At 36.6% G+C, this 16,298-nt stretch overlaps 2 protein-coding genes across 2 annotated transcripts in view; both read left to right on the top strand.

Annotated features, from left to right (window-relative positions):
* The window catches only part of LOC134851802 (recQ-mediated genome instability protein 1-like), a 234,447-nt gene that overhangs the window by 83,421 nt on the left and 134,728 nt on the right, over positions 1–16,298 (top strand). The window lies entirely within an intron of this gene.
* LOC134850990 (helicase domino-like) lies at positions 1,140–16,102 on the top strand. The gene is made up of 11 exons (XM_063866853.1): positions 1,140–1,347; positions 1,577–1,724; positions 1,991–2,240; positions 5,880–6,322; positions 6,612–8,003; positions 8,219–8,836; positions 10,356–10,588; positions 10,957–11,190; positions 11,581–11,832; positions 13,487–13,714; positions 15,576–16,102. The coding sequence occupies exons 1-11, from the start codon at positions 1,143–1,145 to the stop codon at positions 15,851–15,853; spliced, it is 4,281 nt and encodes a 1,426-aa protein (XP_063722923.1). The 5' UTR covers positions 1,140–1,142; the 3' UTR covers positions 15,854–16,102.

Genomic DNA, 16,298 nt, shown 5'->3' with positions numbered 1-16,298 from the left:
TGCGCAAAACGTTAAAAATTTGTATTTAAACAAAGATTTCAAGTTTTTCATAGTAATAATGACATTGTTTGGCTATCAAGGAATAATAATTTCTCTTATACAGATTTTTGGAGATTTTATTTTTCTAGAACTCTGTTGCGCTTTGTAAGATGCTTCTTTTGATGTAAATTTATTATCAATTTACTTGGTATTTTTGCGTAATTTTTGATTTTTTGAAAAAAACGTCAAATTGACCCCGTTTTTTGGGGTAAAATTTTGGTTCCGAATTTCGCAAAAAAATTGCATCATAAAAATTCTTGGTAAAAATCTAAGCAACTTCTGTTGTCTTCAATTTTTGCTTAATTTTAACCGAGTTTGGGAAAAACGCCTTTGTCATTTCAAATGTTAATTTTGTTCGGATGATTTAAATCAGCATTAGTTTCGAAAGTGGATTTGAATTTCTAAATTTTCCAGCGAAATAAAAATTTAATCTATTGATCCAGTTTTCTCAAATTGGGTCAGTTTAATCAAAAAGTGTCAATCTTAAATTTTTCAAAAAAAAACAAGTCGATATGTTTTTTTATTTCACTGTTTTTCCAATTGTCTGTTGGCTATGTTTTTTTTGCTCGCACTCAAATTCAAGAACCACTAGTAAACTTCAGACAAATTTCGAGTTTTTAAGTTGGCTTTTTTGAATGGAGCTTTTTATAGCGCATGAAAGATATTGACATCCTGAGTTTCAATTCGAAGAAATATTTTACCTTCGTTTGCTTTTTGTAAAACTATTGGGGTTTGAAGAAATGCCAAAATTTTCTGCTTTCTACGTGGCAGCATTTTGATGTATTTGGCCGAAAATGCGCTTTAGAATTAACATAGATAGAAGTATACCGTCGTTGAAAAAGTCCCAAAGTTGGAGGGACGCTTTTGGTGATGATTGTTTCGATTTCCTGGAAGAAGAGAAGTGGAAGCAATCAAGACCATCACTATCTCCCACTCAGTCCTCACCCTTCAACATGCCTTGACTTAATAAGATAAAGTTCCCTCTTCGTGCTATGGCAGAGAGGGGTGATTTCCACTTTGAAGTGAAGTGTATGAAAATAGTTACCAAACAGTTATTAATAGATAGAAAATAGTAAGTACTATTTTTGGGCTTCAGATGGGGTATGGTAGTTATGGAAAGTGATGAGCGCCTCAATGAAAAACGTTTGAAGAGGAGAACTGAACTGAGACTGCGCATCTTAGCTGCGAGACACAAGAAACTACAACTGCAGAAATGGAAAATTACTGAGAAACTCCCAATTGAACAGAAACTCAAGGCTGCGGATCTGAAGAGCTTTGGGATCTATTATGAAAAAGTTTTCAAAAAAGGTAAGTCTAATTGCCTCAAATGTATAGTTGATTACCCAAAATTGGTAAATTTAACCAAGAATTTGTGACCTAACATGTCAATGAATTAAAGATTTATAAAAAAAGTAAAAGATATTGATATTTGCTGAGAAAAAAATTGTAGAATAGGTTAATGAAGTTTGAATGGTTTTGGAGTTTATAATGTTTTCAAGAACGAGACATTTATTTTTTATTTGTGTGTTTATCTCAGATTTGGTTGATAAATTATCATCCGGTCGAAAACGAAGGTCAGCCGACGTCGAAGATGCTGGTCCTCCCAAGAAGGCCTTGAAATTATCTGACGATGAAGCGTCAATTACTGCATCCAGTGACGTCAAAGTCAAGTTGGAACCATCCAAGTAAGCTAAATAGTTCAGTTTACTCGCCAATTAGGTATTGATTTAACGGTTCTGAATATTTAAGATAAAGGCAATAACTCTAGAAGTTTATATAGATTTTTAGGGATTGACAAAAGGAATCATTATCGATGTTAAATTTTAAAGGTTGAGCTGAAAAATTGTAATTTTAATGCTTTTGAAAAGCGCAAACGAACATTAAAACAAGGTATACAGCTGTGCCTGAAGTGCTATGAAATAGTGAATTCAAACCATGTTTGATTTTATAGACCTGAGGAGGTTGCTTGTCCACCATGCCAATCATCCTCAGACAGCCAGAGCGCCAGTCTTCCTTCCACAGATAAAATAGATCCGCTGGCAGAAAAGATCAAAGAGCAGGAGTGGATTGTTAATGAAGGAGTGTTCAAGTACCCAAGGGTTCCTTCATCAGTCTCCTCAAATGACGTCACGCCTGCATCTGTATCACCCTACAAGTCAAGTGAGGCCAAACAGCCTGGACAGTCTATTGCGATTAACAAGGTCAGTTTAGTCGAGGTTCAGAAATGTTGAAATTGTAAAGAGTTGAGAAAAATTAAGTTCAGCAAAAGAAAAATACATTCAAGAACATTATAACGTTATAAGTTTGCAGAACATTATAACGCAAATTTATTGTTGGCTTAAAAAAAGGAAATGGAGATATTGTCTTTGATTCTTATCTCAACTTTATGCAAATCCCTGATACGTGTCAAAGACTCATCATTTTGTAGCTCATTTTGGTTACACGCCCCAAACAACAGTTCTAATTGAAGCAAGGTCATCTTAAGTAGCTTGAATGTGTTCTTGTTTCTAGCCTTTTATTGTTTTTGTTCCGACCATTGAAAATGGGGAGGAACTTTGTTTTCGGGTGTGTTTTAGGTTTTTTTTTCCACTCAAAATCAGGTACCACAAATAAGCATCGGACTGAGTTGAGTGATATATCATATTAAAGTCCTTATACTCGTAATTCGAACCCTGTCGAGAAAAACCAGTTTGAAATTTTTTTTATTGTTTTTTGTCTTATTTTGAGCGAATAAAGCGAGCGAGCAGTCTTATTTTAACTGCTTAAAAGCTTACAATAGCTTAATTTGATAAACTGAGTCTTACTTGCGTAACGTTATTTTTCTTTGAGTACTTTGGCGACTTTTTGGAATCAAAATTTTCAAAAATTCAAATAACTGCAAAACTTGAAAAAAGATTTGTTTTTCAATTTGCCTATTTTACTCTGGCTATCGAATGAATATACCTAATCTCCAGTTTTTTTTGTTCAGCTCCTTTTATCACACCACGCCAAAAAAATGACAATAATTTGAAAAACTTGTAATTTCTTAGACTATGGTCGGAACATTCTGTGCTACCTGCACAGTAACCGGCTGTCCTTGTTTACTCATATATACGTTTGCGAGTGATTAGCAAGCGTTTTTAAATCGGAATATAGATGTTTATCAGCCTAACAATTTGGTTAGCAAAAGCACTTGATATGTTAATTTATAATAAAATCAAATTTCTTGACTTCTCTGGCTCACTTGCTTTGCATAGATTTAACAACTACGCCTGGGTCGGCAAATATTATTTTTCAAATCGTATCAAAATAATAGTTAGCGTATTGTTTGTTTGATAATTTTGTCGGCTTAGTTGCCACATCACGTGCTGTAAGAAAGTTTCCTCTGCTGTAAGCAAGTTTCCTTGTAGTTGCAACTGTTTTTCATTTACTCCAGTAATTTGTAAATTTATTATCCATTAATTGGTATATTATCCTTTTTGTCTCTTAAAAATTTTATTCGACCTGAATGGTGGCGGTAATGTGTTATTGTCTAAGCGATCCAATTTTGCGTAGTTTGAAGGGAATTTTATTTTTACGGCTATTGTCGGAAACAAAAGGATAAAAATCTTCAGAACTCAATGGCTCATAGATTTTTTACAATTTTGTTTTCGTCTCAACAGGAGTTGACCCAAGTTTCGTGTGCTTAGTTGCCGCTCGATAAATTTTACCGAAAACCTATTTCACCCCGTCGATTGTATTGCTGGATGCCGTTTTCATTTTACATCAGTGAGATAAAATCATGAAAATTTTACATCAGTCGAGACAAAATCATGAAGTTTTCGTAATCGTGGGTTTACCGACTCATTTACATTTTTTTAACTGTGGCTTTCGTTCAATTTTTATCTGCTGGCTTGCTGATGATTTTTTGTGTGTATCGCAAGTAATGCGACGCCCCGCTTTGCCCTTGTGTGCAAAATTGAGTCAGAATGAGATTCGCTCCGTCATATGTTTTGTTTCTTAGCGTTCCAGGTTCATTTAATGCTCTTTTGTATGAACCCTGGTTGCTTGCTCGGCAAACTAGGTTGCTTAAATTTCGTTTTCATGCTTTCAAACTTCGAGTCGTGGAGTATATCTTTTATGTGGTATAAACGAAAAGACAATCATAAGCTATTTTTAGTTCTGATTCTAGGACTTAATTTTTTAATTAAATTTTAATAGCGGTTTGAATATTTTAAGAGCGGTGTCGGCATGTTTCATGGGTAAGAAATCATTCTAATTTCAATTGAGGTAGGAAGTTTTTTGGTCTTATTATGGCTTTACTGCCAGACAGGGAACATAGGCCTGATTCTGTACAGTGCTAGACGATTTGCCTGATTCTTAACAGTGCTTCGAGCCATACTTTTGTGCTGATGATGCTAAGTTTTTTTGTGTAAATACAAACAAGGTGCTGATAGAAATAGATCTTTCCTACATTTGCAATTGGTCGCAACAAAACATGATAAATTTTAATGTTGATAAATGTGTGGCGATGACTTTCTCGCGCTCGTCGAGTCTGAAAGACTGCCAATTTGTAGGTGCCCCAATCGTTTTTGCACAATAGCACAAAGACTTGGGTCTCTATATCGCTGACAATTTGAACTGGGATGCTCATGTTGAAGAAAAGTGCAGTAAAGCAAATAAAATGTTCTTCATGATGAAGAGAAATTCCCCTCACATTTCCGTGAAAAGCAAACTCAATCTATACAAAACAATGGTGCTGCCCATTGTGATGTATGCGAGTTGTTGCTGGCACGCCTCGGTCCGGTCAATGAGAAATCTCGAAGCAGTTCAGAAGCGAGTAACGAGTTGGATTCTCCCACATTGTGAAAATTACAAGGAGCGTCTGTTATTTCTCAACCTTCTCCGTTTCGCTTTATTTGCAACTCACGGATTTGCTCATGCTGCCAAAACTTATTGCTGGTTGCTTTGATTTTGATTCTTCTGCACATCTGGCATACAGAATGAACTTCATACAAAATAAACTTGAATTCAATGCTGAGCGTTCTCGTCTATCAAAAGGAGATGCCAATTTCTGCTGTCGTGCACCGGGACTGGTGAACGAACTTCCTGCAGCGATAGATTTCAATCCCATTGGTCTTAAAGGAAGACTTATTAGTTTTCGCTGGTGCTTCTTTAGTGAAAAATACAATGAGAAAGTTTCGTGCTCCTGGAAGCTAGCTTGTGACTACTAAGAACGGTTGCCGTTTTTCTGTAAATTTGTATCTGGGGGAAACCCCTTTGTAACCTTCGTTACATAAATTCCTTTTAATAATTATCATAATAATAATAATAATAATATAACTTTGTATTTTACATAGTTCGTGGAAGGGACCACACATAGTTTGCTCCGACCATTGAAAATGTAGAGGAACTTTGCATTCGGGTGTGTTGTTGTTTTTTTCCCACGCAAAATCAAGTACCACAAGTAATTATTTGACTGGGTCGAGTGATATATCTTGCTAAAAGCCTTTTCAATCGGTATTTGAACATAAAAAATTTTGGAAAGTTTTTCAGGAAAGTTTTGATTCTTAGTGTACTTTTGAGCGAGTAAAGCGAAAGTAAACGATTGTTATATGAAAATGTATTTTTTTAGGCGCAGAAGACTTGATTTTCATTAAAAAAGTTTTTTGGAAGTTTCATTTAGCGCTTTCCTGGCAATTAAGATTTTCTGTTAAAAAAAATGAAAACTGCAAAAAAAAGAAAAAATGTAACAAATTTTTCTGTCTGTCGTTCCTGTTGTTTGTCGTTCCTTTTTGGAACACAAACATTGCTGATTATGTGTAAGTCATAACTTTCTACGCTGTGTTAGAGCCTTAATTCTGTCAACTTCAAATGTTTAGAATACCCTTCCTGCTTTGCATATCAAAGAGGAACCAAGCGATTCAGATGAAGGTTTCATAACACAGCCAGTGTGCGACAAACCTACAGAGAAACAAAAAGAATCATTAACAAATATTGGAGAAGCGTGCAAAAATTTAAGCTCAAATAAAGCTTTAGTTCCAAGTATTAGTATGAACAAAGCGCCACTCCAAGTTTCGAAGAGTAGTCCAAATGTACCTCATGCAACGTTGAATCCGAGTTCTAATTCGAAACCGATCAAATCGGAGAGTGTATCACATGAGAGTATCGTGAAATCATCGGTTGTTACATCATCGATAACAACCGACCAATCAGTGGTGGAGAGGGTGAACGAGTTGAAGATGTCGGGTATGTTGTACTCGAAGAGGCTTCCGAAGGTGATGGAACCGAGGAGGTGTAAGACCCACTGGGATTACTTACTTAGGTTGGTCGATTCGAAACTAATCATAGTAAGATAAAACAAGAAGTGCAATCAGTAGCGACGGAGAATCATGATAGTTTATCATTTTAATAGGCATGGAACTTATTTTTTTTTAATCTTGAAAAAAGATCTTGTAAGAAGTGTTGCACCAATATAGCACATGATAGGAAGATTTGACGAGATTAAAATAAAGCGACTTAAACTATGCTTAGAGATGTCGACCTGAGTGTCTTTTTTTTCGAATAATTGGGATCCTGGTATTGAGTTTTGGTTGAAATGCTTTTGTTTTCAGCGAAATGATTTGGATGCACACTGATTTCTACCAAGAGCATCTTTGGAAGCTAAATGCAGCTCGAGTTCTAGCAGAGGCGTGTCGTAAGTTTCTCATAGTCGCTCAAGACCCTTCTGCCAGTCACCCGTCTTCACATTTCGTGCTACCTCGAGACTTCATTCTCAGACGGAAAACATGTCGATCTGTAGCGTCAGTAATCAGTTCTTTTTGGTCGGACGCTTCAAAAGTTCTGGATATCAAATTGAATTTACTGGAACAGGAAAACGAAAGACGACTCGCTAAGGTAGAGTCAGATATGGACGCGGTAGCATGGAACAAGAAATTAAATAGCTCGTTCTCGCCTGTAGCTGCTCACAATAGTTTGTTCTCTTCTGATAAAACTCTCAATAAACTAAATACAGATAGTCTGAATGAAGACATATTTGTAGTTGCGACTCAGTTAAGCGCTGATTCGGACAACTCTCATATAAGTTTGGGTCTCGATTCAGCTGAAATGGAAAAGGAGGTGGGTCACATTATGCGAATGGACGATATCTTCAATGAGTCCTTTATTGACGCGGGAAGTGATAAGTTTTCCCTCGTGAACAAATCACCAGGCACTTCATCGGCCACTTCGCTTCCACCTGTCGGCTGGCACCCGACGCCTGGCGACCACGTTGCAAGCCTGGAGCTGAAATTCTTAGCAGTTGAGAAATATGCGCTTAGTTTGATAGAGTTAGTTTATCACGGTGAATTGTTGCCATTGAAAGATATAAATTATGAAGCGGATGAAGATATGTTAACAGTTCAAAGATCGATGGTCGAAGCTGAGTTTCGTTGCGTGACTGACAATGAGCCTATGTTGACGTATTTTCCGCCAACTCCACCTATGGATGAAAATGATGTTTACATTGACGAATCTCTGTTGTACTTGTACAAACTGTCACCTATGAAGGAATCGCAGCTACCGCCTTTGCCGCCTTCAGCATTGAAAAAATCAGAAGACAAAAAGTCATCGAAGGATTCCTTGGCAGCAATTCCTTCTTTCGGTGCCTCAAATGAGAAAACTGTAATAGCGACCCCGCCATCTACACTATTCAATGCTTTTTCGCCAGTTTCGAACTCGGCCGCTAAGAGTAAGTCTGAACTTCTGGCAAGACGTTCACAAGGAGTATCGATTGCAAGACCGTTTTTAAAATCACCAAATTGTCCCTGTAAAGGAAAACCGGTGATGCAAAGCATGGTTAACTTGGATGGGCTGTGTGAGTGGTTGCCGAATGAAGATTACGCACTCGTGAGTGCAATACTCGGGGTGCAACAGTTGCCACCCGACTTGACCAATGTGATGCCGGCCATTACTCCGAACTGGGACTTCGTATCGGTCGCCGTGAACAATCTGGCTAGAAGCTATAGGTGCGCCTTCAGTTTAGCTTATAAATGAAAAACGATTTTTCGAAATATTTTTCTTCGAGCGATTTTTTAATCTTCTTGAATTTTTTTAGAACTTAGATTTTAGGTTTCATATTTTTCTACGTTTAACGGATCTTGCTACAAAATGTTCAATTTTTGAGCAGCTTGTGAAAATTATAGACCAGCCCTACTTTTAAGTATTTCGTGCAATGTTTCAGGTCATCTAAGCAATCCAAGGTGCGGTATGAAAAGTACATTAAACCACGAGAAGAAGGCAGAATTATAAGCACAGAAATGAAACGCAAACAAAAACAGAATTCTTCGAACCCGAACGACCCAAAAGCTCCTCCGGAAACTTGGAACAAACAAACAAAACTAGCCAAGACAAGTCAGCTTTTGATGCAAGACATGAATAATTCGGCTACGTATGTTTTCGGAAGCAAGTTCAGTTTGATCAGAACTGCAGTTAGTCGTCGTACGAGGCAGAATCATTCGGTTCAGTGGAATGCAGTGCCGACATCAAAGAATCCGAGACATCTGCAGTCGTTTTCGGACTGTAAAATAAACTACGATAGTCCTTTGACGCCCCAATACCTGTCGGAACAACGAGCGATTAGATTGAAGTCGGAAAAGCGATCCCAAAACTCGGCTGGTATTGGTTCGAGTAAACTAGTGGATAATTTGTTCACGGGTAGCCAGTACACCGGCAGTGGATTGAAGAGATCACAGTCGACAATTATTGCGCCGAGAACAGGAGGGCAGTCATCGTCTTCGCCTTCTATTAATATTCCAGCTGCACTTTGCAGGCAGTATTCAGCAACGGCCGCGCAGAGAAAGTGAGTAAAAGGCATTTTCTAGATTTCAAAGTTCTCTCAAACTTGTTATTTAGACTAGACCATCGAATTTGTTATTAAGGCCATCGCATTTGTCTTTTAAACCATCGATATTGTGATTTCGATCATCATTTTTTGCTTGTAGAAAAAATTTTATTAAATGTTTTTGACGTTAAAGCGTTTCTTTTTCACAAAACGTTCTTGTTCTTGCTCGTTTTTATTGTTTTTCGAGATTTTGAAGTTAGATTCTTTTTCCAGTTTACTTCAAATTATTTTGGTTAATGGAAGGCAAATTACGGTTTTTACGCTTACGATAAGCAAGCGTTATCAAACTGGAGTATGGTTTTTTTTCGGGTTAACAACTTGTTTAACAAAATCAATTGAACCACTAGACTTCATTCACATGCACACGTGCAAATTCAAGTTAAAATATCGGTACTACTACTGGTACTACTACTGGTACTACTCACAGTTTTTTTAAGAAATAATGTCTTTGAAGACAAAGTTTTTGAAGACAAAATATTCTGTTTCAATTAATTTTTCGGACTATCGTCAGTCTTTTTTTAAGAAATAATGTCTTTGAAGACAAAGTTTTTGAAGACAAAATATTCTGTTTCAATTAATTTTTCGGACTATCGTCAGTCTGATTGTTTTGTCGGCTTAGTTGCCGCATCACAAAACTTTCTTTTTTTTACAAAGTTTTTACAGAAAATGTATGATAGCTTGGCTTACATCAAAATCAAACCTTATTAGCTTTTCAGACACACATGATTTTTGGGGAAAATACTAAGCCTGAGATGGTAAAGGTCCTTTGTTCGAATCTGACCAGAACTTTTTTTATTCAAAAGGGAAATATTCCGTTAAAAAAAATTGTCGATCTGTAGTGTGTCTGCTTTTGTTTGTTCGGCTTAGTTGCCTTCTTACTGATTTTTGCTGAGCTGTAATCAATTTTTTTTGTAACTGAAAAAAGAGTTTTGATTTATTAAAGTTATGTGTAAACTTCTAAGTTTGTTATTTTTTTCCTCTGGTTTGTTTGGCTTCAGCTGTTTTTGCTTATGTTTTATCGAGTAAGTGACCTAGTTTTAAAGGATAAATAGATTTATACGCTTTTGTGTGTCCGGAGGGGCGAACGTAAAAATTTGGATTTTCGGAACTTTCAAAAGTTTTTCAATTGAAAACAATTTTGCTCAACGGAACTCTCAACAACTTTTGCCGGCTTAGTTGACGATCAATTTTTGTGTCTGAATACTTATTAAACGCCTCCTATTGTGATTTTGGACGTGTTTTTGTCAAATTGAACATCATTCCAGACAAATTTCTCAATATGTTCAAATTTTTTTTCGACGTGTTTTGTTTCATTTTCTGTCTGCTAGCTTGCAATGCTATGTGAGTGTGGTATCGCAAGTGATGCGAAGCTTCGCTTCGCCTCTGTATTTAATATTTAATGATAAAAAAGCTAATGGTATGGAAACTAAATGGTTATTTGCGGGTAATTGTTAAAGAACTGTAGTTGTTTGTTAAGGATGCCAGTACAAAGCGGCGTTTCAATCAACTCCGTGAACCAACAAAGAAACACAATCAGTTATGTAAGCCAAAGTCAAAACCACCAACAAACTGGCTCAATACGAGTCGTGCAAACCGGCGAAACATCATCGGTGGCTCAGAAAGTGACGGCCGATTACCAGAGAATGATTCTTTCAAACAAACAGCGCGATTCGTTTTTGGGTGCAGCAAATCCAAATCAGTCTTCAGCAGGTAATATTGGTTATTGTTGATACCCATGCAATAAGCATGCGTGTTTTATTCGCTTCGTTAGAGCGCATTCGTTGCTGCCTCGTATTTGCTAATGGGAAAGTTGGTTAAGCTAGGAAGACTTGTGTTTCATACTTTGGGGGACGCCGAGTTGATTCTCGTAGTCGGTTAAATGTATTTATCTTTTGAAGCCTTGTTTTCTTGCAATTTTAAAGTTCATTTGTCATTTCTTTGCTGGTTTGTCAAGTGTAAAAGTTAGCTAAAATGGCTACAGGGAAAAGTATTGCTGGAAAATCTTTCCAAAAATTTGTTGTGGAGGTTGCTAAGCGTATTTTAAGCCACCTAATTGAATATTTTTACTTTTTTTCCAGGTCAAAAACAGAGAATAGGCCAGCTGATCCAGCATCAGGGCTCAGGTGGAGTACAACAACAGTCGGGGTCTAACTTGAGTTCCCCTGTAGTTTACAATATAGCGGGCAAGGGGGCAACAGGGCGGGTGAGTTTGGGGGAGGGACAAGACGGGGTGTCGAGTGTGGTCTCAGTGGGTGGAGGTGTGAGAGGAGTTGGAGGAACTTCGAATGCCGGACAGATTGCTGCTAAGTTTGGTGAGTCTTCATCATACGTTAAAAAGCAATGACGTATGAGCTACGATACGCTGAGGACTTTGTTGTAAGGTACTTATTGTGCATGTAAACTGTTAACTGAGCTTTGTTGTACCTCTTTTGACCTTCGATTAGACGTTAATTTATTGGTTAGTTCAGTTCACTGGAAGTTCGAGGTCATAATTGATTCTCCAGGAATGTTTCCTTAATTTTGTTTAAAATATGCTTTTAAAAAATTCGTTGTTTTTGAAAAGTTTAATTCCAAGTATGCCTCTTTGTATCCATTATGCCTTGACATCTGTGGAAAAGTGAATTAGAAGTAATATTTGCTTTTGTAATACCATAAAGATCTATCTAATCATGGATTCCAAAATAGCAATAATTTCTGTTCAGGTTACATTCAGCCAACTGGCCGAGCATCCTTAGCCGCTCAATTAACAGCCCAATCAGGTGGCAATCTATCCCCCTCACCAAACCACATCCAGATGAAGTCTATAGTCTCTTCGTCATCTTCGCCGAGTGCTATATCTGCACAATATGGAAACATACAGCAGACATCTTCAGGTGGCATTGGAAGTAACATGGGAACAGCAGCAACTGCAAGATATGCTACAGTTGTACAGCGAGGAAACAATAGTTCTCAAGGTAAATTTATGACTAAAAACTTATGGATGACAAATTATTTTTTTTAACGAAAAATTGCATTGAACTTAATAAATCTTATTCTAGGTAGGTCTTAGCTTCTTTTAGGCGAAGTCTTTAAATTTGTTCACTATCTATTTTTTTTTATTTTTTTTGGTTCGATTTGTGTTTTCTGAAGTACCATTATTTGCATTTTTCCCTTGCCGTTTTAAGAATTAATTTTTGCTGTTTTGTGTCCGTGTTTGAGAAATGGTGCGTCGTCTGTAATATTTAGGTGTCGGAGCGAAATAAAAAGTAATCCCTTCTGTTCAACTTCAGACTCTTATGTAAGTCTTGATGATTTTTGTTTTCGAGGCTCAAACTTATTTTTTTTTGTGGTATGACTTTTGATTTCTTTTTGAGCTCAGCTCATTTCCTTTGTTAAAAGGAAGGCAAACTCCACTATCGGACTGCGAAAGTGTACAGGTCACGAAAAACGTGATCGACTTTCAATTTCGAAAGTGAAATTTAATCATCAGATTTAATTATCAGCCAAACAAAAGTTTCACCTATTGATCCAGTTTTTTTTCCAAATTGGGTTAATTTTACCAAAAAGCTGCCAATATTTAACTGTTAAAGAAAACCAAAGAACTTTAAGGTCATCTTTTTTTCATTGAATTTGAAAGCAAGTCAGTATTTTTGTTTCTGTTTTCTTGTGTTCATTGACTCTTTTCCAACTTTCTGTTGGTTATGCTTTTCTTTGGAAATCGAAGGGTCGAAAAAATGATTTTTTTTTGTTCCTTTTTGTTGATGGACATCTTTCCAACGGTCTTTTGTCCTAGTTTAAACATATAAGATCAAAAAGAAGGTCACCGTTTTGTTACGAACAGGTCGTAAAATGACTGGAAGGAACTTTGGCGCAGGGTGGGTTTTTCGTTCGATTTTCTGAAACTCAAAGTAGGATTTAGAAACACGGGTTTGATTTTTCGGCTTGAGATAGAAAATTTAGCGAAAGAGTTTTCAATTTAACTTTATTGTTAGCGATTTTTATCTAATTCTTTCCATTTATAACTAGTCGGAACATACTGTGATATTTTCCCAGTGACCCAGTAATGGGTCAATCTTGTTTTCAACTTGGATTAGTTTATTTTACTTTTGCGAGCGTTAGTGTATTAATACGAACCTTCTTTTTTTCTGACTCAACTCGCAAATAAAATTTTTCATTGAAAGTGTTCACTTATATGGAAATTTCACTGTAGCATCTGTTCTCTGCTTTATTTGTGGGTAGTGTTTGTCACTAGTTACGCGTCCGTGGCTGAGTGGCAAGGGCGTGGGACTCAGAAATTGTTGGCCGTAGGTTCGAATCTGAGACGTAGCTTAATTTCTACTAATTCGAGGCTTATTTCTACTTTTTCTTATTGCATTTTATAGAGCTGCTTTTTGTGTTCTCGCAATTGTTTGCTAAGCACAGCTTCACCTCTGTGTTTAAACAGTGCTGATCATAATTTTTTCGATTAAAAATAGTATTGAAGCTGTATAATTTGCTCTAAGATACTGATTTTTGAAAGTTTTTAAACTTTACTTTGAAGTTTCAATATTGAAGATCATCTGTATAAATAAGTAGCTTTCATGGAGTTAGTGCAAAAATGATTGAGCTATGTGTTTTTTTTGTCTGTAGGTGTTCAAAATATTTCCCAGAGTGTAGCAGCTCAAATCTACTCGGGAACAGCAGCAGCAGGACGGATTCATACGACCGGAAATTTATCCACTGCAGCTCAGCTACTAGGTCGACAGGCTATTCGAAAAACAACTCCTAATAACTCAATGGGTCAAAGCGCAGGATTCGGTGGCAATAATTTGGCAAGTCCGAGAAATTCACCAATTGTGGTTCCAGCTACTAATCAAGGTACGCCTTAATTTTTTTAGATGTAGCCTGTTTGTAGTTTTAGATTAAGGATATATTTAGCGCTCTGATGAACATTTCACACGATTATTAAGAGTAATGAACGTTGTGAGTACGCCTGTATTAGTCTTGATATTTTAAAAGGCTTTTGACTTTTGATTTTTTTTTAAACTGACTTCATTTCCTTTGTTTACACTAGCCAGCTTAAGCGAGCGTAGTATAATAGTACGACTATGTTTTTCAACCTCAGTCGCAAATATTGGTGCCACTTTTGGGGCACCTTTGCGGTATTGGTAACATGTGCTTAGACATTCGAAGTAATAAGTTAACACAGTTAATACATTTTTGATTGATCATATGAACCGAAAAAAAAGTTTTGTTTCCAAACAACAGTGCAAAAAAATTCCATTTCAGAATTTTTCCTACTCAATATATCTGGCATGTTTTGAAACGCATAAATTATTGCTTTCCATTTTATGTCATGCAAATTTAGCGTAGACGTCTTTAGCTTAGTCTCCAAATCAGGGGTGGATCTAGGATTTTCTCGAGGGGGGAGGGGGGTTGGCTGTCTGAATTTTCGATTTTTTTTAAGGTCAACCAAATAGATTTTTCGAGCTCTCCCAAAGCACTAAAAAGTCCCTGTTAAGGGCAAAATTTCTGCGCCACAGGCAAAACTTTGAAAGCCAAAAAGGGCGTTTGCATGCACTTTTTGGGCAATTTTGAAAAATTTTAGGTTCCGCCACCCAAAAATGGATATCTCAAAATAGTACAAAGGGGGACCCTTAACGTCGGCAGGGGGTCGAATCCCTGCCTGAAGGGGGGCGTCTGTCCCCTCCCTCCCCCTTCCCTAAATCCGCCCCTGTTCCAATTTATTACATGCAAAATTTGTATATATTTATATCAGGTGTCACTTGCTGCATCGCATTTGCAATTTCTTAGCATCGATTTTTTTAGTGGGTAGTGTTAGTAAATTGTCAAGGACCCGTGACGCAGATGCGAGGACAGGGGACTCTAAATCTCCTTGTTGTAGGATTGAATCCGACACAGCAAAATATTTAATTATCAAGGCTTATTTTTTACCTCTTTTCTTTTTATTTCTATTTATAGAGCTGCTTTTTGTCGTTTTCTCGCTAGTGTTTGCAAAGGAAAACAGCAAAGACATAAAAATCACGAAAAACGTGATCGATTTCCCATTTCGAAAATTTCGATTTTGATGACCAGTTTACCCACCGAAATAGAAATTTTACCTAATAATTCAATTTTTTCGAATTAGATAAATTGTTCGTGAAATTTAAAAATCAAAGAGCTTTAACGGCATATGTACATTTTTTTTTAATTCGAAAGTTGAAGTCTTTTCAAAAAACAACATTTTTTCTGTTTTCTTGCGTTCATTGCTCTTTTTCAACTGTCAGTTGGCTATGTTGTTCCCGGGCTTATGTCCTCATGATCTTAAAGCTTGCAGTTAGAAGCTTAATTGGTGTTTTTGCCTCTAGTTTCCCTGTTATTAAGGTTGAATATGATCCATAAATATCCGATTTACGTATTTCAGTTGTTTCAAAAACGCTTCAAAAATACATTTATTCAATTGTTAATATATTTTTCTGTTTGCCAATCGTGGGCTGAAATATACGGCCATGAATCTTGAAGCAATAGGAATTTAATCCAGAACCTGCATATGCAAGTACAATTACGAGTCGGCAAACCACAAATTACCTAAATTCGTTCACATTTATTCAACCAGAAGTTATTCACATCGGAAACAATTGTGATGATTTCTCGAAACCTTTTACAACTGGAGTAGAATTTGATCTGATCCCTGAAGGCAAACTTCCGTGAATTTAATTTTGGTTGTTTTTGGTTTCAGTGACGTCTCAGTTACAGTTTAGTTCGAAACAACAGCATCAATCGGTGGCATCGTCATTTCTACCCGCTTCATCTGTCTTCGACACCTCAAATAATTCACCCAGTTTAACTGGCTCATCAGTCCCTCCTGTCTCGCAAATACAGCCAGCGAACACAAGTGCCGCCAATCTGACATCAAACTCAAGAAGATCTGCGTTTGTTCAACCATTACCGTCAGTTACGACGCCTGTGAATAACAGTAATAGCAACAGAGGATTAGCTCATCAGAATAAGAAGTAATTGTTAGTTTTTTCAGTGCAATTCGAGAAGGTCCGAAGAAAATATTCAAATCTTTATAATGCCAATGAAACTATATTTTGAGAAAGATGCACTTTATTTGTTAAAAACTCAAATTGCAGCTCAATGAACTCTTTGCTGTTTTAATCTTCAAATTTTCACTTTCGTTTTTCGCACTTAGATTTGTTTATGATATATATTGATTGAGTTTTATTTAGTTCGTATATTTTACTCTAGAGCAATTTAGCCAATAGTTTCTTCAGTTTTTTTCTTAGAATAAGTAATCATTTTTTGCTGGTCTTTTTCTGTAATTAAGTAGAAATAAGCTATTTACTAAATTAAGCTTGTATTCCAGTAAGCAAAAATATTCGTTATGCTATGTGATCTTTTTTTTGAGAAAATTGCCTTTGCCTGAGCGTTTCAAGGTGTTGCTGATTGAATCGATGCG

Source organism: Symsagittifera roscoffensis, chromosome 7 (assembly GCF_963678635.1).
Source record: "Symsagittifera roscoffensis chromosome 7, txSymRosc1.1, whole genome shotgun sequence".
NCBI classification, from domain to species: domain Eukaryota; kingdom Metazoa; phylum Xenacoelomorpha; order Acoela; family Convolutidae; genus Symsagittifera; species Symsagittifera roscoffensis.
The sequence above is the reverse complement of the archived record's forward strand: the minus strand, read 5'-3'. Positions and strand labels throughout refer to the sequence as shown.

What these genes read in the sequence shown, in the direction of transcription:
- LOC134850990 (XM_063866853.1), top strand. Translation starts at nt 1,143, where the DNA reads ATGGTAGTTATGGAAAGTGATGAGCGCCTCAATGAAAAACGTTTGAAG. An exon ending in TCCAAATCAGTCTTCAGCAG is followed by an intron (nt 10,589 to 10,956) that starts GTAATATTGGTT and finishes CTTTTTTTCCAG; the next exon opens with GTCAAAAACAGAGAATAGGC. An exon ending in ACAGATTGCTGCTAAGTTTG is followed by an intron (nt 11,191 to 11,580) that starts GTGAGTCTTCAT and finishes ATTTCTGTTCAG; the next exon opens with GTTACATTCAGCCAACTGGC.